This window comes from Macrobrachium nipponense, chromosome 28 (genome assembly GCF_015104395.2).
Source record: "Macrobrachium nipponense isolate FS-2020 chromosome 28, ASM1510439v2, whole genome shotgun sequence".
Classification (NCBI taxonomy): domain Eukaryota; kingdom Metazoa; phylum Arthropoda; class Malacostraca; order Decapoda; family Palaemonidae; genus Macrobrachium; species Macrobrachium nipponense.
In genome coordinates, this window is record NC_087217.1 from 29122689 (window position 1) to 29135716 (window position 13028).

The 13028-nt window shown below is 34.5% G+C and overlaps 1 protein-coding gene across 1 annotated transcript; it reads right to left on the minus strand.

Annotated features, from left to right (window-relative positions):
- Nucleotides 1–23: 23 nt before the first annotated feature.
- Nucleotides 24–12051, minus strand: LOC135201631 (solute carrier family 66 member 2-like). The gene is made up of 5 exons (XM_064230700.1): nucleotides 11916–12051; nucleotides 9865–10068; nucleotides 9591–9727; nucleotides 8838–9054; nucleotides 24–8309 (listed from the first exon to the last, which is right to left on the minus strand). The coding sequence occupies exons 2-5, from the start codon at nucleotides 10056–10058 to the stop codon at nucleotides 8135–8137; spliced, it is 723 nt and encodes a 240-aa protein (XP_064086770.1). The 5' UTR covers nucleotides 10059–10068; nucleotides 11916–12051; the 3' UTR covers nucleotides 24–8134.
- Nucleotides 12052–13028: the final 977 nt, after the last annotated feature.

Genomic DNA, 13028 nt, shown 5'->3' on the forward strand with positions numbered 1-13028 from the left:
CAGTGGTAAAGGATAAACGAGAGGTTATTCAGTCTTTTTATTATAAAACCAAGTTACATGAAAGAAGGAAACCAAACAGTAAAGGTGGAGTGCTAATATGGTGCAGCGTTAACTGGAAAAGGATTGTATGCTATAACAGGGGACATATTTCATAAAAATATACAGGCACTTTACTATTTACAGGCACTTCAGTATCACACTATTATTATATTCATGGCTAAAATTAACAACACAGGCAGAAAATTTCACAACTCGTTACACAGTAATGTACTTCCTAAATCAGTATATTACAAATAAATAATCCCATTGTTTTTCAGAAGTAAGTGAAGCTTCTTTTTATTGACTTACAATTAGTTACCATTACCTGTTAATAGACAGTTTGTCTTATGGCAAGACTTTACATCTCTGCGTGAAGAGGCAAGTAAAGCATAAGTTTTCAAAGCCATGATAAATCATAACATTCCTAACAGAGCCTTCATTGTACTAGTAAAGATTAATTTGTGTTGGGAGGTGAAGGTTTGTTCTGTAAACTGGACACCAGATGATAAAATCTTACCTGGCAGAGATCAAGTAAGTGACAGAAAAAACAAAAAGATGCACACAAGGGAATGTGGGGCCTGCAGGCATCATATAATTTACTGAGACAAGCACCTTCCGAGACAACAGGCTAATTTGTGCATAGAGCTAACCTAGTATGCCTTGTCAAGTCAGGAGATTTGAACTAAGTTCCTAATAATATTACAACTTTTAAAAGTAATGTTTTAAAATGTAATGTATCATAGATAAACCATTGCCTTATTATGGCCTGAGACTTCATTTAAAGGCATTCAGGTGCTCTCTTGGGTAATAAGACTGTCGTACTTACTTTTTGTGGAATTTGACATGCAGTTTCAATACCAGAGATGGATGTTATAGGAAGTAGACCAGTAGGAAAAATCCAGAATAGATGGGATTTTGAATGAAAATGAAAAATTTGTGTAACCCTGTAAAGGGAAAAAATGTGAAAAAAAAAAAGTATGACCAGGGTCTTTGGATCACAATGGGGAAAATAAAGGCCAACTGAATAAATAAAATTGTCTGCAATAACACAAAAGTAAGACCACAGGGCACAATGTGCCTTTATAACACGCCTTGAAGCTTTGAGTTGTTGCAAGGCAATGGTTTTTAATCTTGCCATATGTACATTTATGAGTGCACTAAAATTGAACACCTTAAAAATGTGTTCCTTATTGCACACCTTAAGCCAATGTAAATTCAAAATTAAATGCCCGAAAAATCTAACAACCAGAAAGTGCACTATAGTGACAGAAATTCACTATAAAAGTAATGCAGAAAGGTAACTGCAGAGGATTCTTGCATATGATCTTGCAACTTAAGGTAAGATGAGGACTGATTTTAGCAAATAGCACAATTGTATATAAAACCAAAGATGTGAGAGTACAATGTTGTGTATAACTAAACGATTCTTTGTTATAAATCGACTACAACAGCCCAGTTAAAAAGGAGCACACCAGTTCATGATAAATCCGAGGACCTTTTGTATGTAAGCAAAGCACTTGTTACTTGACTAGATTTAAAACTACAGAACTAAAAGCTAACCTGTCTAATAAGAACTAACCTGGAAGCTTGGTAAAGAGGAACATCATGACATGTCATTAACAAATGAAATCCATAAATAACAAACGATTACTTCAGTCCCACATAGCAAATTACACTACATAAAAAGAACTAAGGCAACAAGAACCATGTTTAAAAGGATTTGTTCAGAAACTCATGTAAGACCCAAATTTGTTCAGTCATCTTACTTTTGACACAAAGCCACTAATCCTGACTATAACCACCTTCTCCCTTCAATATTGGAGAGATGAACATTCCTTTCAGCTAGCTAAATTACAAGCTCTCTATTGTTAAGTGTACATAAATTTTTTGATGTACATAAACTTTCAATTTAATTTCACAAGTACTATTAAAATTCCTGCACTGAATTATCAAAGGTACTGAGTTCAGAAAAACTTGACCAAGATAAATAGTTGTCCCATTTGTAAATTTACAAATGATATTTGAGAAATACATTATAAAAAAAAAAACAAATTTGCAATTATGTTTTTAAAGCAAGACATTTGCAGGAAACTATCCATTGGTACAACTGCTGCTATGTTAGTTTTACAAGCAATAGGAAATAAAAAATAAAACTAATACTGTATTACACCATAACATTACTAAAAAACTCCAGGCACCTGAACTTAACCAAACTGGTTTTTCAGTGTGAATATCACTCCTTAGCTGGCAATAAGTTCCTCACTCACATGTCACAGATCTAAGGGGTTTTGTGTGTGTGTCTGTGATAATACTACACATAATGAAAGTCTGATGATGTCACACAGGTGGTTTCTTGTAGAATCCTGTGATGTCTTGGCACCAGCAAATGCGCCTATCAGCTGAAATTTTCTACCACATGCTTTTATCTTCAAGAACAGCACTTACTGCAATTAACAGAGAATTACACTTTTCACTACCCATTTCATAAATCATTTTACCATTTCATGTTACATTTGATGGGAATTTGCCATATTTCTGTGGATATGGCTTTAGGACAGCTGCCTATGTGCCCTAGGCCCACCCTAATGTAAATGATTAAAAAAAAATGCTACTGAAGATCAATCATACTTCCAGCGTAGATTTAATTTGTATTATCAGTTGGGACAACGAAATATAGAGCCTTTTCCTCCATTATTCCCATATAAACAAAGGTGCTTATCTATGGCTGCCAGGTGACAAACATAGCCACTTTATTTTTACTACCACTATTGGTTCCTGCGCAAACATGGAAAATGTGAGATGCTACAAGTTCCCCCATTATATACAATCACTGAAATGAGAAACCACTGCAATGGGAGAATCTGCTGGACTGTGGCTAGCACCCCAGAGAATTGTTTGATACCTATGGGTGTTGGCAGTTAGCACAATGACTTGTTTAAGCTCATCTGACCTCCCATGTCCCTAGTACCCATGCAAGGGGAAAGACCAGATGCCATAGTCTCAGAGCTAAATTAAAAATGAAAATCAATAATAATTTAATTCCATAATGAAGGGGTTACTGATAAAAATGATCAGCACCTGATATGTACATGAAAAGAACTTCTTATGAACCTCAAAGAAAGCAAACTTAGCATTAATAAGTCATCAAAAGGTGGAAAGGAAATTTATTCTGGTGAGAATAGACACTGTAATATAAACAAAGACCTATCATCTGCAGATGAAAGGTTAAAGGAACCTGGGAATCAGCGTAGCTGTCAAAACATTTTTCTTAAAAAATATGAGTGCTAACAAATATACACCACAGATATCCTATCCATCCTCATAAAAAAATGGAAAAATATGAGGTATCAAGAAAAATGTAAAAAGGGGAAGCATTCAAAACCTTGAAAATGAGGGAAAGGAATAGCCACAACTGAGCAATCGAAAGGTTGCTCTTTGGATTGCTTATCTCCACTGAATAAATATGCAATGCAGTGACCACGCATTGCTACGGCATAATGTAAAGTGACAACACTTCACTGAGGCAACATAGGTCTGGCTTCACATCACATAGTGATTATAACTTTTAAATATCTCCAGTTTGGCAAACCCTAAATTTTCACTTACAACTTTATAAAATATACTAAAGTGTTGCAACATCGCACACACTGTCGGTTGTGGAGTTTGTTCATACGCAGTCAATAGAAGTTTCTCACATGGACTTGAGAGCTGAATGACTTCAGTCTCCTTTATACACAATGGTGATGATATACACATTAAATAAGACATATAATCATCTAACTCATGAGACTTAACAGTAGAAATTTTACTTGAATGTGGTTGAATAGTTTTTACATCATGAAGCATGAAGAAAAAAAGCACCGAAGGTGGACATGTAAGGATTTGTAGATCATTCTACGGCCTCTTCAGGCACACTGAACACAGACATGGGCTTCATCATGGTATATGGCAGTAATTTTTCATTATTGTACAAATCAAGTGGGATACAAAAGGAATCATTAATGGATGCTGACTAACAATGCTTTGATACTATATCTAACTTCACTCATAAATGGAGAAAGAATTACCAGGCCATAGTGGATTATCCTACTCACATATATATTTTTTCATTAAATCCAAATTATCTGCAAATAATCCTGAAAATACATAAAAGCACACTAGGTTGTTCCATCTTAATCCTTTGAGGATTTAGAGTAGGTCAAAACCTATCTGTGCCAGGACACTCACCCACCCTTCACTGACTAAGCAAAAATGCTTAGCAATAATTTTCTTCGATCACTGAGTAACATTATATTCCAGGCTACATTAATGAATTTGGTATAATTTTAAAGCTATCGATAGAGTTGAACTTTATCGTGCTATGTTTAGAAATGCCAAAAAATAAAAAGCAAAAATCAATGACTTAGGTACACTGATAACTTAGTTTAATAAAAATTTCACAATAAATTGGAGGGAAGTGATATGCGATTTCCATTTGCCAAGTGTAAAAATATGATAAATTGTCTTTTCAATGATATGAAAGTCCAAATGATACCACAAAATGCATTAAAAAATGTAAAACATACTTGACTGGCTAGCAGAATAATGGTTTGTCACTCTTTCTTAAAATTTGCCATAAATCGTAATATATATCAGTCTCCATTACATGCCACACTCAAATTTTGTTATGACGCTCTTTTTCCAATTTTTGACGGAATCATTAATGACATAATATCTATCGATCACAACCACAGTCATCAGCGGAATCTCAGAAGTTGAAAAATGGATGCCAACTATACTCTCATTAGAATCTAAAAGAACTGATTGTATTTGGTTATTTTCACTCATAATTTTACAGAGATTAAGTTAATAAGCAGGGTGTTCTTAATCATTCAAATATATATCACCATTTTCTCAAGTCAATGCATATGACATCAGTGATATCCAACATGTCTTGAAATGTCAAAATCTAAACACTAATATAAAAAGCAAAAGATATTTTTCAGTATGGGTTTTATCAACAACATTGTAAAGTAGTACTTTCTTGCTAACTTTTGACACTTAAAAAATCACATGGCATTTTGAAGATTTCTTCATTTGAATATTCTATGCCAGCAATGTTTGTCATGTCACTAAAATTTAGCACAAGATATTACTTACAAGAAAAAGAAGAAATTACCTCTCGGAGAACCAAAATAAAGACGATATTAATCACAGTAAGCTATCTACAATAAAAGTGATCAATGTAATTTTCCCTTGATAATAGTGCAGTAACACTTCATTTATCGACACATTTAGGTCCAAAGGGTGTGCAATTATGTCCAAAGTACAGTCATAGGAATAGCAACCACAGCTAGCCCATGCATACTTACACAGACTGAAAAAATGTCATAGAATCACAAGAAATAAGAATTGAAAACATTATCTTTTTATAATTCTATAATAGGTTTACATTTAATAGGAAACAACCAAGAAATACAACACTTCTGCAAGCAAAATGTCTCACTCATGACCTTGTAACATTAGCCTACCAACCCAAAGTATATATTCACAATCAAGGAACTTGTCACCAAATGCAAGAAATTTGAAGGTAATATGTATAATGTGTATGTACATATATATGCATAATGAATGCTGTGTATGTGCCAGCAACAATACAATAATGACATAATGACCACTACAACCAGAAAAACTGAATGGCAGTGCACAGTGTAAGTGCAGTTCCTCAGTTATTTACATTTTCTACAGGTTCTGTTTTTAATGCATGTGTTTGGCTAATTTGAATGGCTGAACAAAGATACTTTGTGTGATCCCATCCAGACAGTTTGAGCTTGTCTCTGCACATCTGTCCACACAAAGTGTGCTTATATTTGCAGTTACAGTAGTGTGGCTAAGCACATACACTCATTCAGACTGAAATAGGTACAGTCTGAGGCACATTGTAAGTAAATGAGAGATTACTGTGCTTGGAGAATGCATGTGTAAGGTTTTTCTACATGATGTTCACAATGTATGCAATTCAATGTAAAATACAAAGCAAATTCAGGTTAATGTTTAAAAATAACATATATTTGTTCAAAAGAGATATAAACTACTACAGTATATTGTACCTGATGTTCTAAAAGACTATTTGAGAAAATACAAAACACAATCAATCAAAATTTGTAGCATTACATATAAAGCACCATTGTATATATTACAGTTTTGTATCACTTTAGAATATTAAATAGATATGTGTTAAGAATATCTAGTTGTAAAGTCTACAATTTACCAAACAACTTCAATTCTTTCCAACTTTTAAAGTTATTACTTAATCCTTACTTACAATCACCCAATGAAAGAGCCAAGTCAACTGAAATGACCTGCCAGTGAAGGAACTGAAAATGTTTTATAATGAAGCAAAACTTTTACACCATTTCAGCAGTAAGTAAGTCTGCAAGATGAGCTTCTGTTTACCTGACGGCTAATGAAAGCAAAATCGGCTATTTCAGTTTCATTGTATTTTGTATAAAAAAATATCAAATAAATACTGTGCCACTAATGATTTCTTACAATTTTCATTGAACACACAAAGAAAAGATATATGTGTGTATGAAAACCACACAAAATAGCCCATAAATTTTCAAAACTATACAGAAAAAAAAACCACTAATTGCATTACAGGGAACATGAGCAATTTTGTTGTGATGTGAATGAATTCCTCACAAATGTCAAGGGTCTACTGCAATCATTAACTTTCTATAAAAACATTGCAACCTTCACTGATTATATTAATGCAAAAACAACCTATAATTTGTATCCTTTTTTATAAAAAAAAACCAGCACCTTAAAAAAGTATCAAATTTACTTCACATAAAATAATCTACTGAAAGCAACCAATACTATATATATTTATATATACAGTTTACCATGAACTGTTTCCTTCCTGGAAAACAGTCTTCTCCAGAATGTTTAACATTTTATTAAAATAATTCCTGCAAGTGATCAAAATGAAGTGGCTTTATATGATAACATATTTTACTTACCTAAAGCAAATAAGTTATGCATGTATCTGACGAGACCTGTTATGGATCACATTTTGGGAAGAAATATTGCCTAACACCCTGTGAGCTTTTCTTTGGTTTTAAACAGCCTTCCTGAGGGCAAACCAGCATTTTTAAAAGACGTTTTGAAATATACAGCCATGGAGAACTTTATAATGAGTTATTTCACCGTGCAAAAATGCTTACATTGAAAAAGAATGGTTGTTCAAGTGTAAAATTGAGATCAAGTACAAAGCACTGAAAACTGCATGGTATAAGAAATCTCTTGGAAAGAAGGAACAAACCTAGTAAGCTGTTCTCTCTGTAGTTACTTATTGCACCAACTTGTGAAATTGAACATTCACAAAACACCATGAAGTACCCTGGAAGCCGGTATGTAGTTGCCAACAAAATTCTAATTATCAATTCACTCCAAACACCTGTATATGCAACGGTCATCTTATTTAAAATGTTATATTTAAATAACGATAAAATTCAACTTGCAATTCTACAATATCTTTTGTGCGTAGGTGATATTTGGAATATACTGTGTAATATGTTTATAAAAAAAATCTGAAAAAATCCTATCAAATAATTTCCAAGGTTGCAAGTTGCAACATAATTCTGGCCAGGAAGCATCAGAAACAGTACAGCACCAGTCAAGACCATGGCACTATCAAAGAAAAGGAACTTCTTTTTAGAAGGGAAGGTAACAATTAACTTCTCTGAAGAAAAAAGAATCATGGTAGAGCTACAAAAACTTTTAAAAACACTCGTCTAAAATAATCAGCCTCCCAGAAAATCTTAAATCTAGCAGCATTGTAATCCCCAAGTGCTAGACATGGCATCATATAAAAATAAGAAACAATTAGCCCCATTGCTCTAAAACAAGATCTACCATAATTGTGCAAAAAGTCATTATGAATGGCAAGGATTGTTACAACAGCACACATGAACATGCTTCTTCGGTTGAAAATGTATAGGAGAAACTGTCTTATAACTTTGATAAGACTTACACTATTATTATGACAAAATTCTTGAAGATAAATTAATAAAATTACTGTTCCTAATAACCACACAATAAATTCAGTCCCTCAGTTTATTAGATGCGACTTTTTTTTTCTGTACAGCAAACACTGGAATAGCACAGCAATATCTATACCTATTTGAAGGCAACCACACACAAAGAACTGGAGAGGAGCTGAACGCTGCCAGAAATAGATTGTCTTGAAGGTGTCACCCATTAGCCACATCAACACCATCTTGCGGCTGGAAAAAATGACAAGTCGGTCACTAGGTAGGTCGTTATGTTTTGGGTTGGGCTTATCTGTTGGCCAGCAGGATAATGCAAGAAGATACGAGTGTAATTCTACCAAACTTTGTCAACATGGTGACCTTTGTGACTGATAATGAATAATATTTTGGGAGAGATAGAGGCATAAATTTCAAGAGGGGAGCTTCTACTCAACCTTGATGGATTTTTACAGCCTCAGAATGTTCTTAAGTTTAACTATAACACTTGCTGTAACAACTAAGCTCTCATAGATCTGGCTTCAGTTACGAATGCTATCTGCAAAATCATCCCCCACTCTTTTCTATTACGTATATGCTTTTCTCGTAATTACTTTGGTATTTCTTTTAGGGAATAAAGACAAAATTAACTTGTCAAAAAAACAAACATTAAACAGATACCAGATTAACATCTGAGTTTTTACCACATAAAAGAAGCAAATATTAAAAGGAACTAATAATACTCTATGGTCTTTAAACAATTACCAAAAGCCATGAATTGCTTACCTCATGCCAAATGTTGACTTCGATATAAAATTCTTATAAAACTGCGGAACAGCTAGTAAGGCCTCTGTCAAGACTGATATGAATCCTACAGTCTCCACAAATATGGACGTATCAATAAAAATGAACATGAGTAGACATCCAAAAGTAGTGAATGTCAGCATGAATTCTATATAGGACTGAACATCAGTCCATTCCCAGAAATAGTCATAGTCAAAATCTGTAAGAAAAAATATTTTTACATTAGAGTTCAAATGAGTAGGAACATGTGGGGCTTTGTGTCACATACAGCAACAATTTTTGGGGTTTGTGAATTAGCCAGGGTGTGTGTAATATAACATTAATCTTCTGTTAAGGAAACATTTCAAGACGACAATGGTATATAAAGGATATATATCTTGCAACAGTTATACATCAGATGGGAATATCTATGGGATGGCTGACAAACAGTGTGATGATATAGATCTCTGGAAGCCTGAAATACAGGGTTAAAAAGGTGCCCAGTTACCCCCAAGCAGGGACAGAATTCGAAATCCAGCTCTTAAATTAAGTGGTGCGGATATACCCCTTGCACACCATGGTCTAAATGAAATGTCTTACAATGGAATTAGATTATTAAATTTTACATAAAAATATGAATTGCAAAAATTACACCCAAGCATATTATTTCAGTCTTATAAAATTGCACATTCTCTACAGCAGCAAAATATAAGGACACTGAAAGATACAGCACAGCATATTCTCATTCACACTCACCTGTAAAAACATGTTCTTTATTATGAACAATTTGGCCTCTATTCTTGATCGCTACACAAAGTTTTATAAGCATAAACATTGTTATATTCATAATGATGCTTTGGAAAAGTAATGGTAGTTCAAACCAATGACCAAACCTGAAATAAAAGCAATGAATCAGAATACAAAAAAGTGAACAACTCAAATCAACCACCACAACATATCCTGGACAAATGTATTAGAGCTTAACTGCTCAGGCATGTATTTATATTTAAAAAAATATGTTAGTGCTTACCAAAACAAGATTCGCAGTGTGTTCGCAATTAAGAGGACCAGGCACACATAAAGGGAGAACCCTTCGGTATTTTCAGAACGCTTTATATCTAGGTACTGGGGAATATATGGCGCCACTCCTCCAAACATCATGGCCAAAGCTGAAGCTTGGCCAAAGGCCCATCCTAAAGTATCTGACCAACTTTCTTCAGACATATTGTCCAACCTGAAAAATATACCTATATTATAAATTAAAATTAGAGATGATTCACAGTACAGATTGTCCCAGTCTGAAGAACAGGAATATAGAATTTAGGCCAAAAGCCAAGCGCTGGGACCTATGAGGTCATTCAGCGCTAAAGTGTAGGCTACCCTACACTTGTTGCAAGGGCTACTGTGTTTAAATCATAAATCAAGTCAAGAATAGTCACCCTGTATTTAAATCAGAAACTAAGTCAAGAATATTGTTGTTAAAAGCATAGTCTAGAGTAGTCTTTCACGAAAGCAGAGTAGAGCTAATATTGTACATTACCCTCGTTTCCAGGACATGTTGGTATATATAATGCATAACATTTTCATATATGTACTGCAATGTTTCCTAGCTGACTGAAATCACATCAAGGTGCGAATGTGAAGGCATAACATTATACTAAAATTGACTTCGCAAGCTACTGTGCCAGTGTCAATACAATTCAATTGTGATTCAGCATAGGCCTAAAAGTTTTGCGGGTCCTTGCAACATTGAATGGGCTTAGTATACATCTCACCCCATGTGCTTTATAAGCAATGAATTTCTATTTTATCATCAATCAGACAGACCATTTATAGGCTTTAGAAGCAATAAAGCTGTTGACCAGAAACCTTATTTGGTACCAACACCGGTAACACTGAAGACTATATAGCCTAAGGCACCCCCCTTCTTCAGTAACTACCACTTTAAGAGCAAAATGGGGTCTGTGTTTAGTGCCAGCCCCATGGGGGTCAATATAAAACAAAAAAAAGTACATAAATATCATAAATGTGAACAAAAGATATCAACATGAACAATGTAAAGAAACAGCAGTTAAATAAGCATGAAGTAAAAATGTAGGGACTGACCACAAAACATGAGCGACAGATGTTGTAACAGCATTATTCCTATTCTAGTTGGCAACTGGTGAGAACCAGGCTGCGGCTGCGTTGTTCAGTTGTACCTGAACTCTTATCATAACCTACTGCTTGTAGGCTTGACTTACAGACATTAAGCCTGAATTATGACTTTAGACCGATTCAAAATACCTCACAGCTAACCTACGGTAGGCGTAGGTTAGGCTAATCGTTGCAAAAAATTAATTCTGAGGGAAAATACGATATATAATCGTAAGCCTAAATGCTTTATTCTCTCTGAAATTATAAAAACATTACTCTAAATGAATCGTAAGCCTCTAAAATATCTGACATCGACTGGCCTATGCTAAGCCTAGGTTAATGGTTACAAAAAAAAGGGAAAAATAGAATTCTGAGGTGGAATATGATAAGATTTTAGCTCTAAATGCCTTTTTATTACTATTTAAATTATTACTTTAAAAAATTGGCTAAATAAGCCCTAAGCCACTCAAGTATTCAACATCGACTGACCTGTGGTAAGCCTCGGTCAATGGTTTCAAAAAAGGGAAAAAAAATTAAATTCTAAGGTGGAAAATGATAAGAGTTTAGGCCTAAATGCTTTAGTATCATTTAAATTATTTAAAAATCGTCTAAATGAGGCCTTAGCCACTCAAATATTCGACATCGACTAGCCCACGGTATAGGCCAAGATTAGGGGCTCCCTGACGGTCGGAAAACAAGGCGTTCTGGGAGAAATATGATGAGAGCATAAGTCTAAATGATTTAATATTAATTAAATTCATAATAAATATACATTAAACCTTCAAAATATTCGACACCAACTGACCCAATTCTCCGTAATCGTAGTCCACCCAGACTAAGCTCAGAGCGAGTCATAGTACCTACCTACATTCTTTTCCTTAATATTTCGTAGTTATTGGTTAATTATAAAAATACGAAAATCTTGTCGAATAATGGAAGACTCACCTATAATAAGCTTAAATTACGCACTAAGGGGAGCACCGATTACACAACAACATCGCTGTCTTACGGCAGATAAGAAGATCTATCAGTCGTATTTATCTGTCAGCTGTTCTTTGTTGACGCTGTCAGGCGCCTCTTCTTCTTCTTCCTATTATTATTATTAGTCCTGAGAGAGAGAGAGAGAGAGAGAGAGAGAGAGAGAGAGAGAGAGAGAGAGAGAGAGAGAGAGAGAGAGAGAGATGTTCATAGTTGACAAAAACTATAATCTTTAGGGATTATTTTTATGAAATGAAACAGTCCAAGGTGAATCAGCTACGAAAGAGAGAGAGAGAGAGAGAGAGAGAGAGAGAGAGAGAGAGAGAGAGAGAGAGAGAGAGAGAGAGAGAGAGAGAGAGAGAGAGAGAGAGGAATGTTCATAGTTGAGAAAAACAATAGATTCTTTTGAGGATTATTTTCATCAAATGAAAGCGTAGGCTACAAGGTGAATCAGGTGAGAGAGAGCGAGAGAGAATAGCCATTATGAACTTGGAACATAAATTTAAGTCTTGGATAATTACCAGTAAGTCGGGAGTGATTATCAAGAGTTTTACAACTTCCAGCATAGCTTGACCTTTGACCTCTCATTTATCAAAGCCTAGGAAACACGTAACAGTCAACTCTGAACTTATATGTTCCAGTTCTTACACTGTATGTGAATATTTATATGTACATACAAATATTTATTTACCTAGTACCTACGGATATTCAGTTATGATTTAACGAGTTAATGACTATAGTATCATACAGAAAAACGATCGATTGGAAGATATCACTTGTTACACCAAAAAAGTGTGATGAGAATAATGAGACTAAATGAATAAAGGATTATAAAATTTCTATGAAGAGACCAAACAGGCAGAAATATAAATGCAAAACATATATAATGTGTACAAGAGTTCACAGAAGTCTGAAAAGGCAGCGAGTGAGAGGGCGTCACTTGTGAATTGACGAACTACCAGATTTTGTATTATTCTGAGAAGTTTTTATGGGGAGGACTATTTAGAAGACAGAGAACGTTGTATACAGAACATGGGTGGTGTAACTGGTGTTTGTATTTGACGGCGAGACTTACAGAAG